Source organism: Muscardinus avellanarius (genome assembly GCF_963383645.1).
Source record: "Muscardinus avellanarius genome assembly, chromosome: 15".
Taxonomy (NCBI): domain Eukaryota; kingdom Metazoa; phylum Chordata; class Mammalia; order Rodentia; family Gliridae; genus Muscardinus; species Muscardinus avellanarius.
The window spans coordinates 40,786,129-40,805,684 of NC_137801.1; the positions used below are offsets into that span (position 1 = coordinate 40,786,129).

The 19,556-nt window shown below is 46.8% G+C and overlaps 1 protein-coding gene across 1 annotated transcript in view; it reads left to right on the forward strand.

Moving 5' to 3' along the window:
* TTC7A (tetratricopeptide repeat domain 7A) overlaps window positions 1–19,556 on the forward strand; it is a gene marked incomplete at both ends in the record, with an annotated part of 122,271 nt that overhangs the window by 13,302 nt on the left and 89,413 nt on the right. The window contains 3 exon segments of the mRNA XM_080711870.1: window positions 5,727–5,895; window positions 7,377–7,408; window positions 7,410–7,500. Coding sequence (XP_080567996.1) covers window positions 5,727–5,895; window positions 7,377–7,408; window positions 7,410–7,500 — 292 coding nt within the window.

The window sequence follows — 19,556 nt, forward strand, 5'->3', positions numbered from 1 at the left end:
CAGCAACTTAGTGAGAGCCTGTTTCCAAATAAAATATGAAATGGGTCTGGGAGTATATTCCAGAGGTAGAAAGCCTCTGGGTTCCACCCCCAGTAGCACCCAAAAAAAAAAAAAAAGAGAGAGAGCTTTCAGTTGGAACTTTCTCTGTGCCTGAACTTCATTTGTATTAACAAATGGTATCTATATATATTGTTGTACAAACTGTTTCATCTACCAAATTTCATGTATTAAATATAAATTTTACCATGATTTATTAAGCAAAGGCATACATAAGTATCAGTAACATGGAGAAATTCACTGTTTTCTAATCCAAAGCCAAAAACTTGATGTTTATCCAATAAAATAAAATATTAAAAGTATTTTGTGGGACTCTATCTTATCCTCGAAGGTCAGGGTATAGCTGGAGTGATCTCTCCAATGGATTCTCTTGTATCCCTAGTAGCTCTGTTGGGTGAGGAGAAGTGGGATGCATGGCCTGTTGGTTGCTCAGTTCTAGGTGATCTGTAAGAGGGGAAAGGAAGAGAAAGCTGGGACAAGGAGGAGATTTGAGGAAAGGAAGAAAAGACACCAAGCCTGGTGGTGCATGCCTGAAATACCAGTACCTGGGAGGCTGAGACCTGTGTCATGTTCCAGGCTAGCCTTAGCAATTTAGAGAGGCCCTCAGCAATTTTATGAAATGCTGTTTTTTTTTTCTTTTTTCTTCTTCTTTTTTTTTATTTTTTGGTGGTACTGGGGTTCCTGGAAGCCCTTCTACCTCGGGCTACACTCCCAGACCTATTTTATACTTTTTTATATTTGGAAACAGGGTCTCTTAAGCCAGCACGGCTGGCTTCGAACCAGTGCGATCCTCCTGTCTCAGCCTCCCAAGCACTGGGATTACAAGCGTGTGCCACCACCCCCGGCAACTGAAAGCTCTTAATGAAACAAAGAACTTAAAGCTGTGTGTGTGTGTGTGTGTGTGTGTGTGTGTTTTGGTTGCTCAATTCTAGGTGATCTGTAAGATTCTGTGTGGCAGTTTCGTCAAGAGCAGTGAAAACATGCCACTTGTCATAACCTCTGATACCCACTTAGCTTCAGGCATTGTGAATCCCAGTGACGACTCCCGGTTGCTTTCTGCAATATTTCCTTTAGTCCCATTTCTTTTCTTTCTTTCTTCTTCTTCTTCTTTTTTTTTTTTTTTTTTGCGGTACCAGAGATCGAACCCAGGGGCATTCTACCTCTGAGCTATACCCCTAGCCCTATTTTTTAGTATTTATTTTGAAACAGGGTCTCAGTAGCAGAGGGCTTCACTAGGTAGCTGAGGCTGGCTGTGAACCTGAGATCCTCCTGTCTCAGCCTCCCAAGTACTGGGATTACAAGCATGTGTTACCACACCCAGCTACCTGTAGTCCTGTTTCTAAGCCCCAGTTGTAAAGGAGGTGATCTATAAACCGAAGACCACACTAGCATGCACAAGATTGGAACCCAGGCCCATCTGTCTCTATATCCCAAAATCTAATGCTCTCTCTATCACTCTTGGCACTACCTCCCAAAGTCCTGGAATGGAAATAAAATAGTGGCTGAGAAACTTGGATTAATTTAGGATAGCAATAGCATTTCCCCTTTTATAAGTCCTATTTCTTTTTCTTTTTTTCTTTTTTTGGTACTGGGGGTGGAACTGGGGAATTCTACTTCTGAGCTACATCCCCAGCCCAATTTTTTTAAGTTTTTGTTTTGAAACAGGGTTTTACTGGGTTGATGAGAGTCTCACTACTTCTGAGGATGTCCTTGAACCTGTGACCCTCCTATCTCAGCCTCCCAAGTACTAGGATTATAAGCCAGTGCCACCACCCCCAGTTTAAGTCTTAATTCTTGGCAAACTATTTCTTCATTGTGCCAGTATTGGGAATGGCCTAGGAAGATTTGAGAAAGCTATGATGATTAATATATTCCAAAAATTGGGTGAGGGGCAAATCTGTGAAGGGACTCGGTTTTTGCTGAGAAGCAGGCAATTATTTAAATGTAAATTAACCTAGCTAAAGGTAATTAGCAAGTCCATAGGAGAGGGGAACTAGGACTTCCTCATCCTCATTCTAAAGACAGGTTTACATAATAATTGGATAATCTAGCTAGGATGGGAGGTGGGGTCAACCTTTCTGAAAGGAGACACCTTGCCACACCTTGCTGGGGGAGGAACCTTACAGGGACGTTTACTAGTCAGAATTGTAAACAAGATGGAGGTCATGGGTATAAAAAGTCCGGCCCACATGTTGTATCTTTAGTGAGGCATTCATTTGAACCACCCACCCATGCCATTCTGGCATGGGGCTGTAACTGTCTTCTGTATTTCTATCTTTTTAATAAACTTCTTTAAATCTTCAGCAAGAGTCCGAGCTAATGTGTATTTACCCTTAGCTCAGGACAAGAACCTGCGCTTTTTCTCTTTCTGTTTTTCTGTTTTTTTGGGTTTTGTTGTGGTTTGAGGGAAATTGTGTCCGGGACACAATTCCCAAACCATAACATTCATCTCTTCTTCTCTTCTGTGTGGGTATCTCCTCAAGGTCATTCTTCTCTTTGGGTAGGCTGGGACTGGTGAAGCACAAAAAGGCTAGGTGACTGGTGATTCACACTGCAGGAAACCCCCCACCCCCAGCTGAGCAACCTGCCTAGCTTCCTTCCTTGGGCCAGAGTTTGTGGTTCCCTGACTGTTGGATTGAGAGACCAAGATCATTTCAAAATTAAAGTCCCCTAGATGGTAGCTATATATTCTTTTTTTCTTGGTACTGAAGGCTGAATCGAAGGGCATTCTGTCTTTGAGCCACATTATAACTCCTACCCCAACACTCCTACCTTTGTCATCCCTATTTGACTATTTTGAAACAGGGTCTAGCCAAGTTGTTGAGGGCTTTGTTAACTTGCTGATGCTGGCCTTGAATCTTGATCTTCCTATCTCAGCCTCCCAGGAACTGAGATTACAGGCTCCTGTCAGCACACCCCTCAGTTGTTGCCTAGTAAGGACATTAGAAAACAAAAAACAGCAAAACTGAATCATCATCATTGTTCCATAAAAGAACAAGACATATGAATATTAGAGGCAAGATGGATATACTTTCAGGACTAAGTAGCATTTTTTTGTTTGGTTTTGTTTGGTTTTGTACTGGGGATGGAACCCAGGGCTACACCCCCAGCCCTTTTTTTTTTTTTTTTTTTTTGCTGGTCTGGGGATGGAACCCTGGAGTATTTGACCTCTGAGCTACACTCCCTGCCCTCCTATTTTTAATTCTTTATTTTGAAACAGGGTCTCACTAAGTTGTGGAGGGCCTCACTAAGTAGCTGAGGCTGTCTGCAAACCACAAACCTCCTGTCCTAGCCTCCCAAATGCTGGGATTGCAAGCATGCGCCACCATGCCCAGCTTATTATTTTAATTCTTTATTTTGAAACAGGGTTGCACTGGGTTGCAAAGGTCCTCACTAAGTAGCTGAGGCTGTCTGCGAATTGAACTATGATCCTCCTGTCTCAGCCTCCCAAATGCTGGGATTACAAGCATTTGCCACCACACCCAGCTTCTAAGTAGAAGTTTAAAATAGTACCTTTATGAAACATTCACTGCATTGTTTCCTACCCCACTTGGAAGCTCTGTTGTAAAATGTCATTACTGTACTGGAAGCCACCACTAGCCATACCCCATCAGCAGGCCCTGAAACATGTCCTTCTGGGCCTCACTGTCCTTATCCATGTACAGTGGAGGTAGATAATCATAATAATTACTTATACCCTGTATTTATCTAGGTGCTTTCTCAGGAACAGTTCAAAGCTTCCTTCTGGACCTTGCCCTATTAATGCTCTTAGCACGGCTGTGATGGGAGGTGAGGACTGGGTGTTACTGTCTCTTCCTCACCAATGAGGAAAATGAGGCCCAAGCTGAGAGAAAATGAGCTGCCGGCTTGAAACCACATGGCAGAGTCATCGCCTGGCTCGGAAGCACTGTGGGCCATGCCCCTCTGGGGATGTGTCATCTGTGGCCCTGGCCTAAGAAGTGGGTGGCCTCTTTGGGGAATAAATTCATTTCATATGTCCTTGAAAAATTCAGCCTTTGAGAGTGAATGCATAGTGAGAGAGGGAGCAGGCCAGTGAGCAGAGGCCAATTAGGCCTGCTTGGTGGAGGCACTGTAGTTCAACAGATGGGATCCCTGAATTTGAAGAATTTACCTAAAAAGAAGAAGAAAAAGAAAAAGGAGGAGGAGGAGGAAGAAGAGGAGTCATTGTCCCTGGTGGTCAGGGAGCTTAAGGGGGAGGTGGGTCTGCAAAGTCCAGAGGATGGAAGTGCATCTGGACTGGCAGAGAGGTGGCGCCTGAGTGAGCAAAGGCCACAGAGGAGTGTTATGTGCCGGTTCCCAGAGCTCCGTGGTGAAGGAGAGCTTGGCCTCCTGGGCCCTGCTTTGCCATGCTCTATTTTTCTTACTTGGCTTTGTAGGGGCAGCAGAGGCTTTGTAGGGGGTGCTGAGGCTCCTCTTGGGGTCACAGGTGTCCTTTACTCTTACTTCCCCACGGGCAGATGGAAAGTACCTCTCTGTCAGTGACAGAGGCCAGGGGTGGGCCAGGGCTACATCTGCAGGGAGCTTTGTGGACAGATTAGTGCCTGAGGTAGGGACAATGGCCCGAGCCTGGCCCAGAGGGGCTATGGGACAGCTGAGCACAGGGATGAGGCAGGGGCTGCAACACATGGCTTCAAGAGGTGGGGGACTCCAGGGTGGGAGTGGGCCCATGACCACGGCCAGAACTCAGGGCCAGGTGGCACATCCCAGGGCCAGCTTAGCCTCCCTGAGCCAGCAGTACTGGGTGTCCAGCTGTGAACACAGCTCATGCAAGGATAGTGGTGGTGGCCAGGGCAGACCAGACCTCCCAAGGCCCTGAGAGTACTGTGGGGTAGAGATCTATGTGCAAACAGCACTTGAAAAAGCATGGGGGGAGTGGAGGGAAGAGCAGATTTGACTCAGACATATCAGGCTTCCTAATGCTGTACTTTGCCCCACTTCTGATAAGGTGAGGACAGTGACCCAGGAAGCCGGCAGTTGTCCCACACTGCTGATGTGGCTGCTCCTCCCCCTGGTCCTGCTACGGGTACAGGTGTCAGCTTCAGGGTTCTCACAGGCTCTTTCTGAGGCTTTTCACCTAGGCGCGCGCGCGCGCGCGCGCGCGCGTGTGTGTGTGTGTGTGTGTGTGTGTGTGTGTGTGGTACTGGGGTTCCTGGAAGCCCTTCTATCTCTGGGCTACACTCCCAGACCTATTTTATACTTTTTATTTGGAAACAGGGTCTCTTAAGCCAGTGCGGCTGGCTTCAAACCTGCACAATCCTCCTGTCTCCGCCTCCCAAGCATATTTATATTTATGTATATAGAACCCCCGCAAAAAAAAAAGCTTCATGCCCCACAAAACTTGACCCAATTTCTGGCTCCTCACTTGTGTTCTGGATAAGTGCTTGAATTCCTGAGTGCCTAGCCTGGGCTGAAGCCTTTGGGGGCGTCAGGAGACAGAATACAGGGTCCAGTCTGTAGCTACCTGGAGTCGAGACACACACAGGAAGCAATTAGGAACTCATATAAACATTTCATTAAGAGCCATATATGGGCAGTGGATGTGAGCGTGGAGGAGAACTGAGGAAGAGAGCAGTTCTGAGCAGGGTACTTGGTACAGGTGGGGTGGAAGTTTGGGACAGGAGCCTGCTAATGTGTCCTTGTCCTTTCAGCCACAGTATATGAGTGAAGCCATGCTGATCCTGGGCAAGCTACATTACGTGGAGGGCTCATATCGAGATGCCATCAGCATGTATGCACGGGCTGGGATCGATGACATGTCTGTGGAGAACAAACCCCTGTATCAGATGCGACTGCTGTCAGAGGCATTTGTCATCAAAGGTAGCTGTGGGCACCGGCTTGGACTCCCCACCACGTGCCCAGCTTGTTCCACTATGGTCTCCAAGTACCTAGAGTGGGCGGCAGCTCTAGGGCAGTGGGTGCAGTGTTTAGGGCGGGCCTGAAGGGCACTGCCCAGATCCTTAACCCTGGGTAACATCCAAGCAGGGTAGGCACTGCTGGCCACCCAAATGGGACATCAGGGGACTCAGGTTCTTGCCCTGGTTCCATTGGCAACCACTTACCCAGGTATGAGCCTTTGAGCAAATTGCCTCTTCACCTCTCTTGGCCTCAGTTTACTTACCTGTAAGACAGGGTGATAATACTTATCCTCCCAGGTATTCCTGTGACCTCCCAGGGTCCCCATGACCAGGTGGAATCAATTGAGTTGTGTAACCAGGTTGAGAAAGCCTCGAAGCATGTACCATTGCTGTCAGGCTGGCTCCAGTGACTGGCACTGGCTGCCTTCCAGTGCCCCGTGCTGTGGAGGAGTTTGTCATTCTTCAGGTGCTGGGCATCTGTTAAAAACAGTCCAGGGAGGGGTTGCTGGGATCCAGTGATAAAAACAGTTCCTGCTTGGAGGAGCTCACATCCCTTCCCGGGCAAAGGACACTCTAGAGGGAACTCAGGGACACAGGATCAGTGATACAGGACTTTCCTGAAAGTATTAAATGCTGGTCAAAGCCCTTCTCAAACTTTGAGCTTTCAGCCTTCTGTTTTCCAAGATCTATAAGCCCTGGGATAGCCTGAGTGATCCATAGCCCTGGGGGGCACTGAGGTCCTGGGAGCACCTCCACTCAGTCACTGGGAATCTTGGTTGATTATCTCCTTATTCTAGCACAGACCAACCTCTAAAAAGGTCTAGAAAACCTGAATGTGGTCCTATGGGGATTTGATCTGGCATTAGTAAAGTATGCTCTACCCTCTTTCTAGTATAGATGGGGACATTTTTCTCTATCTTGTATATGGGGAAACTGAGGCCCAGAGAGGATTCATTCCTTGTTTAAATTTACCCAGATTCATGGTGGAACCAGGACTAGAACCTCCAGTCTCTGATGCTGGCTTTCGAGTGTGTACATACCCACCCCCTACCCGCTTCAACTACTTCCTCTGGGTCCCAATAGGAGTGGCTGACATCAGTGGAGGGCACACCTTCCTTGACTAGCCAGAGGGGCTTTCCTGGGGGGTTGTTTGTCTACCTGGTCCCTGGGTCCTCTCCCGTTGAGTCTGCACCATCCCTGGAAACCTACCAGTCAGTCCTCTGGGTAGACCCAGCGCCAGCCTGCAGGTAGGCAGGTACCCATTCAGGAGGGTCCAGTCTGTGGGGGTCTTCCCTCTTTGTTCACTTAACCCTCTCTGTGCCCCTGGCACAGGTCGGTCTAGGGGATGATCTTCCTTTGGCATTTGGGTCTTGGGGTCTCTTAGAAACCACTTCTGCCATGGATGCCCTGAACCAAGCACCCTTCCTTGGGTGTCCTTTTCAGTCCTTTCTCCTGTTAACCTGGCTCCATACATATTGCTCCCTGTCTCCTGCTCTCTACTCCTTCCAGCATGCCTCCAGCTTCTTGGGGGAACACAGTCCTGGTGGTCAGAGGTCCTGCTGGGGAGGTAAGGAGCTGGTGCCACCAGCATGGGCTACTCGGTTGCAGGCTTTACTGGCTCCCTGTCCCCATCCCCATCCCTCAGTGACTGCACGTGACACCCCTTGCCTGCCTCATCTCTGCCTGTCTTCCCTGTCCTGTTGCAGTGACTGTCTCTGCTGTTGGCATGCTGATATTTGCCTGACCCTGTGTGTCATGCACCAGGCTGCCAGGGTGTGCATGATATTAACTTTCCTGAGTTTAGGGGAATCTGATGGGTCCCTCCATGCAGAGAGAAGGCCACATACAAAAGGAGATGAAGACAGATGGTAATTGGACTATCTTCATTTGAGAGCATGAAGGTGGGGGCAGCAGGAAGCCCCTGAGCTCAGAGTGATAATATCCATTAGGCCTTCACTCCACAGCAGGTGTCCCCTCACCAAATCCTTGAAGTGACCTCCGAGTCAGTGCTCCCTACATTCCATGTGAAGGTTGGGAGAGATGGCTCCTGCGAGGTCTCACAGGAAGTGGCAGCGCCAGGATTTGAATCCAGGCAGAGCACATAGATATTCTATGTTGTTGCTGCTCAAAATCTTAGGCTGGAAGGAATCGGCAGTGATCTAGGCCAAATCCTCATGTTACAGATGAGGAAATGGAGGCTGGCAGAAGTGAAGCCACTTACCAGGGACATAGGTTACCTTGCATTTGGACTAGAATCTTCCATGCCAGGCAGCTCTCAGTTGTGGCTCTCTCCAGCTCTTTGCCTGGATGTTACGCCACAGCTTGTGGTTCCACTTGGTGCCACCTAGTTGGGCGGAGAACTTGGGTCTCAGAAGTACCTGGTTGGAGGGAGAAGACAAGGCCCAGGAGCAACAGAGAAGCCTGAGCCAGAAAGGTATGGAGGTTTGGCGAGGCTCAGGTATGGATGTCTCTAACTTGGAGTTGCTCTTCCAGGAGATAGGAGCAGGCTTTGGGTCTCTGTGCCAGCCTCAAAAACCACACTCTCACCCTTTTCCCCCATCGGAGCAAAGGGATTTGGCAGTGTGGTCTCATGAGCATTACTCACAAGGACTTGGGCTTCCTCTGCAGCAGGAGTGATATGCATCCATGAGTTAGATGCAAAATGTGCTCTGATTTTCTGGGAGACTTAAACACCAACCCAGGAGCTCGAGAGAAGGAGGCCATAGCTGCAGTTTTGGGTTTCTGTTGCCCAAAGTACAGAAATAGGACACAAATATATGTTTCTTTAGTATGGGGAGTATATGATGGGGAATGGAGTACACAATTTCTGTAGGGGGAAAGGAGTTACTGTCCATGTCAAGTTTGTTAAGAAATAATAGAAAATCAAATTTCCCTACTAAGATAAACAAATAAAATACTGTGTGAGAAGACCTGTCACTTCCACATCTTAGTGGTCTCTGTCTAGCCTCTTGTACTCTCTTTTCCCAAGATTTTAGTCACACCTGTGCTGACTGACTGGGTCCTGTTAGGAGTAGAACACTGGATTTTACTGCCTGTGAGTGACCCCTGGAAGTAGGCTGCCCCAGAGGCTCTGGCTTTGGAGGAAGCATGGCTTCTTTCTGGGGCCTGCCTCTACTACTTTCTGGTTGCAGAGGCAGCCAAGCGCCTTTGACTTAGTGATGGGTCCATTCTGTGACTAGCAGCAGTTTCCAGGTCACCCATAGGTCCACATTTAGTCTTTCACTCTCTGCGTACCAATTTCCCAGTTTCCTAAGCCCATCAAACCTGATGTTTGGTGGCATTCCCAAAAACATGAGGTGTAGACCCTCTACTGAAAGCTGGGCATCTAATATGTGTGTGTGTGGGGGGGGGGGTGATGGTCAGCAGGCAGGATTATTACATGTGCATCACCCAGGAGCTTGTTACAAGTGTAGATTCTCAGTCCCTTTCAAACCTACTAAATCAGAACCTGTGCCTTAAAGCCATCCTGGTGATATACATGCACACACAGTCGGGGAAACACTGCCCTGAGATATGTTTCATAAATATTTATTAACAGATTAACATTCATCTCTGTGAGCTGAAGTTGGTTGTTAGGCCCTTTTATGGATGAAGAAATAGGCTTTCCCATGCTCATGCAGCCTGTAAATAGCGTTGATGGCCAGATAGATGTCTTTAGAGTTGTGTCCCGCCTGAGAGAGAAGCCCCCAGAGGAGATGGGAGCAGATTGCAGTTTCATCCCAGATAGGTTTGTGGAAATAAGGACCCTCTCCTCTCTGGGCCTTCTTCAGTCCTGGGGGAACAGAAGCTGTGGGCTCAGCAAAGTCCTGCACACTTCTCCAGAGACTGTTTTCTTGGTTTATGTAGAAGGGGTGCTGGTGAGTGAAACATAAAATCTCCTTTTACATTTCAACCTAAGATCAGTCATCTTGGTCCAGTATGGAAGCCTGCCCCCTACTACTATTCCTTAGGCCCTGCCTGTGACTTCTGCCAGCTCAATGTCCTCTGACCAAGGATGTCAGACCAGGGGAAGGCCCAGGGAAAGGAAGTATCCCTGGGCTAATTCCAGGGGCAGGTGACCCATGTGTATTCTGGATAGAGTAGCCCTACTCCCACCCTGTGTGTTTGGGGGTGAGGAGCATCTTCCACTTACTCTGTATTAAAAGCAGTGTGGGGTCAGATATGGTGTACACACTTGTAATTTTAGTACTTGGGAGGCTGAGAGAGGAGGATCACAGGTTTGAAAATAACCTTAGTGAGTTAATGAGATTCTAAGTTACTTAGTGAGACCCCGTTTCCAAATTAAAGATAGAATAGATCTGGAGGTGTGTAGCTCAGAGGTAGAATGCCCCTGGGTATGTATGCATACATACATACATAGATACATACATACATACATGCAATCTGGGCCAGGCATGATGGTGCATACATGTAATCCCAGTACTTGGGAGGCTGAGACAGGAGGATTGCAGGGTCAAGGACAGCCTCAGTGACATAGTGAGACTCTTAATAACCTAGTGAGACCCTGTTTACAAATACAAAATAAAAAAGAGTTGAGGAGCAGCTCAGCGGTACTAAATTCCTAGTACTAAACAAATAAACAAACAAAATAAAGCAATCTAGCAAATGATATAATTTTGTTCTTCTTTATGGCTGAATAGAATTCCATTGTGTGTATTTCCCACAGTTTTGCTATCCATTCATCTGTTGATGGAGATCTGGGTTGGTTCCATATTTTGGCTATTACAAATTGTGCTGCTATGAACATAGGTATGCATATGTTGCTGTATTTCTCTGAATTCAACCCCTTTGGAAAGATACCCAGGAGTGGTATAGCTGGATCATATGGTGGATCTATTCCCACCTTTCTTAGGAATCTCCACACAGATCTCCATAGTGGCTGAACTAGTTTGCACTCCCACCAACAATGTAAAAGAGTTCCTCTTTCCCCACATCCTCGCCAGCATTTGTTGTTGTTTGATTTCTTTATGCTTGCCACTCTGACTGGGGTTAGATGGAATCTCAGTGTAGTTTTGATTTGCATCTCCCTGATGGCCAGTGATGAAGAACATCTTTTCATGTATCTATTAGCCCTTTGTATCTCTTCTTTTGTGAAGTGTCTATTTAGTTCATTTGCCCATTTCTTGATTGGGTTATATCATTTGCAAGAAGATGGAAAGCCCTGGAGAACATCATGTTAAGTGAGATCAGCCAAGCACAGAAGGAGAAGATACACATGTTTCCTCTAATATGCCCAAACTAGAAAACACAAAGGATACCAGTGGGACTCCAGATATTAGAGGGGAAATACTAGCTAAGTTTTAATGGGAAGATAGGAGAGGAGAAAGGCCGATCTTGATTAATGAGGGTCTACACCTGAACATGTGTAAAATTATGAATAAGACATGGTTAACCTGGACAACCATTGGTGGGAGGGGGGAAGAGAAAACGGGGGCGGGGGGGGGAGAGGGCACCAAATATAGTGTAAATGTATACTATTTATGTTCAATAAAAAAAAATTGTTAAAAAAATAGAATAGGGCGAATAGTGAATATAGCACAGAATAAAAACCTCCCTGGGTTCAATCCTGAATTTTATACAAAAAAATAAAATGAAAATATATGTCTATAAAAAAAAATAAAGCAATCTAGGATACTTTGGTTTCAGGGCCCTTTCAGGAAGGCCTGTCTGTGGTGGTGCCCACTTTTGTAAAGCCCTTGGCAGAGCCCTGAGGACTGTCTAGGTGCCAGGTGAACAGCAAGGGCCCTTCCCTTGAGGAACCAGCAGGAAGGTAAGCAGAGTGTGCCCTGTGTGGTACAGCTCTTTGGGAGGAAAAGCTAAGCATGCAGTAGCTACAGGCAGAGACAGTGTGGCATACACTCCCCCGGTGCCACTCTTATTTGTCCAGTTCTGGACGGAGCAGGTCTTAGCATCAGTAAAGTCTGTTGTCTACAAAAAGCAGGAAATAGAAACACCCCAAAGTATGGGTGGACACCCACAGCTTATTACCATGGCCTGCTATGGACTTCCTACATTCCTGTTGCCCCCAACTCTGTTCAATAAGAGGCTCTGTCCCTTATGCAGGGGCATTTGTGAAGACTCCCCTCTGGGATGCTGCTCTTGGGCATCCTCTCCTGGTAGAAGTAGAACACTTGAGATGACTTTGTGAGCTGAGCAGTTCCAGGCCCTGTTTGTAGCTTTGGGGTTTGCCTGGCTCTACAGCTCCCTAGAGCTCACAACAATAGGCTTTTGGGCAACTGGTATCTGATCCATGAATGAGAGACCAGGTTCAAAGAGTGCATTTCTCAAAGTCCTTGAATCTAGATACAGGGCCAAGGGTTCTTCCCTCAGTAGCAGCTCCCTAGGCTCCCCTCAGTCCCCAGCCCCTAGTCCTAAGTTTAATGGGTTGGTTAGGCAGGCACTTACCCTTACTTCAAGCTGTATCTTGTTCCCACTACACAATGAGAGCTGAAGCAGGGGCTCCTTGTAAGGTCCAGGGGAAGTGGTCAGGCCTTTTTCAGGCCTCGTCTATCTTCTGATAGGGACTAGTCTCTCTGTCTCCTCCAGCACTGCCTTCAGCAGGGACAGAGGATTTTCAGCTCTGATGGTTTAACTTGATGCCCATTGGTCTTGGATTTGTAGTCAGGCAAAAGGGCCCCTAGCAGAGCCTGGTCATTCAGAAGGGCCGTCAGGAAAGTTGTATGGCTTGCTTTCTGTTGGCTTCACTGTGGCCCCAGGAAGTGTCCACTATAGGCTAATATCCTGAGATGTCCTACCATGTGCCTTAAAGCACCAGTTTCCATGGCCCAAGGTCTCACGTCCAGATGAAGCAGGCAGCTTTTCAGCCTGTGCTGCACCTCCATACATCTGAAATTCCAATTTCTTAGCTGGGAAATAGTAACACTGTCACTGTTGACCTTAGCTCATCCAGTTCTGTATTTTGGAAATTGTCTCCTCTAAAATCATGTTTTAGTTTCTATATGTCTGGATTTACAGTTGTAATAACAAAAATGCAGCTCCAACCAGAAAGAAAAGTAACCAAAAAAATGGGGAGGGACTGGGCCCATGTAAATAAGAAGTCATTGGGCATAGAATGACATCAGACATAGTTGGATCCAGGAAAGAGTATGTTGAAGCCAGACACATACCTGTAATCCCAGTATTTGGGAGGTTGAGATTGAAGGATTGCAGGTTTGAGGCAAGGCTAGGCAATTTAGCAAGGCCCTGTTTCAAAATAAAAATTTTTTAAAAACTGGGGTTATGGCTCAGAGGTATAATACCCCTGAGTTTGATCCCAGTGCCATACATACACAAACTTTAAAAAATAAAATAATATTTTTAAAGTGTGTGGTCTGAGCAGCTCCAGGTTTCCATGTTTGTTTTGTTTTGTTTGTAGCACAACACTTTCAGCCTCAGGAGAGCATGCCTGGGGAAGGTTCTCATTAACCTGGCTTGGTCTTATGTCCAATCTGGAGCCCATTATGGTGACCAGCACCTAGGATGCTGGGGTAATGGCAGAAATGGGATTTAGCTCATTGGAACCCTATGGACTTAGTTGTAGAAATGGCTCCTCAAAGGGAAATTTGGGTGCTTTTACCAAAGCAGATGAAAGGTATAGAGGTTAGAGCCTGGAGCCCAACTGAAATGACTCCCGTAAGGTCATTCCGGGGTGGTAGGGGCAGGACAGGAGCTTAGGCCTCTCTGATCCCAGCCTAGGACTCATGCCTCATCCCCAAGGAGTGAGTGAGACCCTACTCTTAGCCACACTGTGGCAGAGGAGATGAGTAAGACCCAGCTAGTTGTGCAGCCTTCATGGGAGGCTCTGAGGGCAGCCGAGGCCTTGGGGTGAATCATGGAGGCTGATTGGAAGCTGAGCCTTCTAGGTGCAGGGAACCTGGAGAGGGGCCCCAGGGGCACTGGGCTGTTTAGTTGGGGGCTGAGCTCAGGAACAGGTATGGGGGGGATTTGGAAATGTGGCAAGGACCCAGGGGATCTGATGAGAGGGCATGGAGAGAGCCCAGCAGGGGGCTCAGGTATCCTTTGGCTGGTGTCCTAGAACTTTGGCTCCAGGTTACCCCACCATGAAGTGTCACTCAGTGTAGTCCCAGCTCAGATTGGACTTACTTGATGGTCAGCACGTCACATGGTCTGGACCCTAGACCAGGACAAAATCTCTGTGGGCCCAGGGTAAAAAATCATCATCTTTTTTGTTGGTCCAAGCCCCAAGAGATTTTCCCAGTGTTGACTGGTGGCATCTAGGATACTCAAGGCCTATTCTTTCAACATAAAGCCATGGTACCCTTGCCCACCTCTGAGAGTCATCCCATGATGAACTGCTTCCTTCCTCTCTTCTCAGGCCTGTGTCCCTAGCACCAGCTAATAGCATGGAGACTGACCTCACTTCTTCCACTGTATATCCCACCTTGATCCTTGGATCTCAGTTGCTGGTGCCTAGTATGGGGCTCATTGTGGCTTTGCAAATTGGCTATGGACCCCTTGAGAACCAGCCCTGCCCTATGATACAGCCTAGCCACCCACTTTCCCTGCCTCACAGCTGAGTCCAGCGAGGCTTGGCCCTTCCAGGGTAAGCCCATGGCTGGCTGTGAAACTTGGCACACTTCACATGAAGTCCTGAGCAGGGTGCTGCATTGTGAAGCCAGGTACCTTAGGAAGCTGTGAGGATTGTGATGCGCAAAGTTCTTATTTGTTTTTCTGTTCTCTATTCTCACTTGGGACTTTATGGCTTATTAAACTTTAAAAAATAAAAAATAAAACACCAGACTGCTTACAGGGTAGGAGGTGGCATATTTGGTCTTTGTTTTGATTTTTTAGCCCTAGTATGGCAGGAACAAGCTGTTAGTTTGGCCTTCTTCTTCCTTTTCTTTTTTTTTTTTTTTTTAATGCTGGGGAATGTTCCAACTCCCCTCAGCACTTTGTATTTTATTTTGAAATAGGATCTCACTAAGTAGCTGAGGCTATTCTCAAGCCTGTGATCCTCCTGTCTCAGTCTCCCAAGTACTAGGATTACAGGCATGTGCCACCAGGCCCTGCTTGGCCTCCTCCTTGTGGAGATACAGGCCATTCTCTGTGGCAAAAGGGGTGCACTCTTGTGGTTTTGCTGTTTGGCCCCAGACTAGGTCCACAGAGCTGAGAGGCTGGGTTCCAACTGGAAAAGAGGCAGGCCACCATTGGGAGAGTGTGGTGTGTCTATTGTGTGTCCACTGAGCCTTCATTGAGTTCCTTCCTGGGCTGAGAGATACCATACAGGACAAGAAGCATCTTCTACTGACTGTGGCAGTGGGTGGAAGGTAGTAAACAGAACCAAAGGAGGGATGCCATGGGGCTGGGCAGGGAGAAGGTGTGGGGTCTCTCTGTCTCTTGTGCTGGCAACCCTCTCCTCCACTGTCAGAGGCTACTCCTAAGAATAGGGAAGTGGAGTGTGGACAGGGCTTCGAGGGGGGCATTGAAGGCAGCGCTGAGACTTGGGCCTATCCACTTGCAGGATACAGCTATAAGTCAGGGTTGGAGGTATTGCTTACTGGTGGAGCTGTGCTTAGCACATGCAGACCGTGGGTTCAGTGCCAGCCTGGGTGCCTGCATGCATACACAGATACACTGTGTGTACATCTGTACTCTTTTATTTTTTTTCGTACTGGGGATGGAATCCAGGGGTATTGTACTTCCGAGCTATACCCCCAGCCCTATTTTTTAAAATTTAAATTTTTGAAACAGGGTCTCACTGAGTTGCGAAGGGCCTCCCTAATTAGTTGAGCTGTTTGTGACCTTCCGAATGCTGGGATTACAAGCCTGCACCACCATACATCTGTGCTCTTGAGTCACTGTTGTGCAACCAGTCTCTAGAACTCTTAATATTCATACTGTTGTGCAACCAATCTCTAGGACCTTTTTTATTTTACAAAACGGAAACTCTGTACCCATTAAGCAGCAGCTCCTCATTCTATCCACTCCCAGTTCCTGACAACAACCCTTTTATTTTCTGATTCTATGAATTTGACTCATGTAAGTAGAACTATACAGTATATGCCTTTTGTGGCTGGTTTATTTCACTAAGTATTCCTAAGACTCATCCATATAGTAGCATGATTGCAACTTTGTTTTGAAAGCTGAAGAATATTGCATTGGTTATATATGCAACATTTTGTTTGTTCATTCTTCTGTTGATGGACCTTTGAGTTATTTTTACCTTTTGGATATTATGGTTAATACTCCTGTGAATATAAACATACAACTATATCTTTAAGACCCTGCTTTCTATTCTTTCAAATTTATATATGGAGGGAGTTGGGATTGCTGGGTCATGTAATTCTATTTTTTATTTATTTTTATTTTTTAAGTAAGTGTGTGTGCGTGTGCATGTGCATGTGTGTGTATTTTACTGGGGATTGAACTCAGTGGTATTTTACCTCTGAGCTATACTCAACGGCCCTTTTTGCTTTTATTTATTTTTGAGCTGGGTATGGTGGCACACCCTTATAATCCCAGTACAGGAGACAGGAGAATCACAGGTTCACCGCCAGCCTCAGCTACTTAGGCCCTCCGCACCTTAGTGAGACCCTGTTTCAAAATAAAGCATAAACAACAGGACTGGGGGGTAGCTCAGAGGCAGAATGTCCCTGGGTTCAATCCCCAGTACTGGGGGGAAAAAGAAAGAAACAGGGTCTCCCTAAATCTGGCCTTGAAGTTTTGTTCTTCCTAACTCAGCCTTCCAAGTACTGGGATTGCAGGCATATGCCACCACACTAGCACTATTTTTTGATAAGCCACCATATTGTTTCCCAGAGCACTATATATTTTACCTTCCCTTGCCCACTTTCAAGTGTGATCTGTAATGGTTCCTCCCTACCTGGTCTTAAGGCTCCCATTTGAGGGCTGAAGAGTTAGTTTATTTATTTCCTTCTTCCCCCAACTCAGGGTTCCCAGGGGTTCAGCCCTCCCTGGGTGCTGCTGGTACCCTTTCACTGGTTGCAGAAGTGGGGGGAGACAGGTAGGGTGGGGTGGGGTGCAGCCTCCACTTAGAGCTTGATGTCTCTGCTTCTGTACCCAAGGCCCAGGCCTTTGGGCTCGAAGGCAGGCCTTCTTGGGATCAGGTGCCTGGGGTGTGATGAGTCATTGTAGACTGAAACTGCTGGGACCAGCCTGGTGCTAATCCCCAGGCTGTCTCAGGATCTGCCCACCTCTAAACCCAAAGTGTAGAGAAGGTAAAGAACTGTTTGACTGGACTGTAACCCAGGCCAGAAAAGACCTGCCAGCTCCAGGAACCTTTTTGGTCTTATATATATTGGAAATACAATATACATATTTTATTTTATTACAGAGGACCTTCTCAATAAATGTATCCCCTTGACTTTGAACTTTTCTTTCTTTCTTTCTTTCTTTTTTTTTTTTTTTGGTACTGGGAATTGAACCCAGAGGCATTCTACCTCTGAGCTATACTTCTAGTCCTACTTTATCTTTTATTTTGAAACAGAGTTTCACTAAGTTGCTGAGGCTGGCAGTGAATTTGAGACCCTTCTGTCTCAACTTCCCAAGTACTGGAATTATAAGCATGTACCACCATGCTTAGTTACAACTGCTTCCTTTAAAAAAATAACAACAAAAAAAAATTTAAAAAAACCAGGCATTATTTAGCTGGGTGTGGTGGTACATACCTGTAATCTCAATCTTAGAAGGCTGGTAAAAGAGATAAAAGTCTGGGGGCCTCAGCAACTTAGAGAAACCCTGTCTCCCAAAAACATGAATAAAGTAAGAATAAATAAATAAGAATAAAGGGCTGTGGGTATAACTTGAAGGTATCATGCCTCCAGGGTTTAATTCCTAGCACCCCCCTCAAAGCATTATCTTTATTGTCAGATGAGTTTTCATACAGAGAGATATGTACAATATTTTTTTTGGTACTAAAGATTGAACCTAGGGGCATTCTACCTCCGAGCTATGCCCCAAGCCTGTTTTTTAGTCTTTATTTATAAATAGGGTCTCACTAAATTGTGGAGGGCCTTACTAAGTAGCTTAGGCTGGCCGTCTATCCCCTATCTTCCTGTCTCAGTCTCCCAAGTACTGGGATTACAAGTGTGTGCCACTACACTCAGCTAGGCACAAATTTTAAGTGAATAATTTGGCAAGTTGGACTAGTATAAATAACTGTATAGGAAATGTAGAACATTTCCTTCAGCCCAGAGACCTACTGTGAGCCCCTTTCCAGTTGATTCCCACTGCCTTCACTCCCACTTAGGTAACTACTGATTACCATTAATATAGTTTAATTTGCCTTTCTTTTGAATGTCATATAATTGAAATCATATAGTATTTACTTCTTAGTGTCTTGCTTCTTTGTGCAATATAATTTCTGAGACATTTTGCCCAAGTTAAGATACATTTATATATTACTTTTTAAAAAAAATTGGAATCAGTTGTGGTGGCATATGCCTATAATTTCACTACTTTGGAGGCTGAGACAGGAAGATCACAGGTTCAAGGCCAGCTTCAGCAACACAGCAAGATTCTTAGCAACCTAGTGAGACTGGTTCAAAACAAAAAGTAAAAAAGGGCTAGGGGAGTAACTCAGAGATGGAATGCCCCTAGGTTAAATCCCCAGTCACACACACACACACAATTGGAGCATTATTCTATTTTATAAATCTACCATAATTTGCTTGTGAGTACTCCTAAAGGTCCCTCCCCTCCCTCCCAGTGGAGGCTCTGTACTAAGGATGCCTGATTCTGCTCCTTCATCTGTGCATTCTTCAGCATCCTTCCTGAATGTTCCCAGAACATCACCAGGCTGGAAAGATCAATCAGAAGTGGTCAGACCAGGTGATAACAACATTTGGAAAAGGCACACGCAGAGGCGACACATGGGTAGGGTGCGGCTCAGTGTAGAGCACTTACCTAGTGTGGGCCAGCCCTGGATTGAATTCCCAGCACCGCAGTAAAGAAAAATGTGTTCTGCTGGGTCAGAGGTAAGGAAGTTTAAACACCTGAGAGGACTTCAGAAAGGATGTAGTTTCACTTTGAGCTTTCTAGAAGGATGGGCTTAGAAGTATTAAAGAAGCCTGATAGGGAGCCCCTGCTGGGAGTGGAACAATTGAAGCACAGGAAGCAGAAGCCCCACAGCCCAGAGTCCCTGAATTCACCACTTGGTAGTGGCCAGCCCATGGGAAGGTGGACCAGCAGCCTGAACCTGCCAGCAGCTGGCATGGTCCATTCCAGTGCCGGACCCAGAGGTGGGCAGGAGGGATCCCAGCCCAGGCTCCTTTCTCTGAGGACCACAGGCTGCTGTCTTAAAGCAGATCTACTCTGTGTCTTAGAATTGGCCATGTCCTGCTACCTGCAGTTGGTCTCCTGAGCCAGGCCTCTGAATTGCTTGTGTTTGTCCCACTTTCTTCCTTCCTGTGGGCTGGATGGGCCTTGTGGCTGTGAAGAGAGATTGGGCCAGCCCAGGAGATGAGCAGGGGGCCTGCCTCCCCTTCTTTCTCTGTTCCTCCACCCTCTTCAGTCCTGAGTGAGGAGCTTTTCCCTTCTGGTCAGAGTCATTTGGCAGGAGGCACATTGACACTACTGAGTGCCTGAGTCCTTGTGTGAGCAAAAGGCCTTCCCATTGTGTGC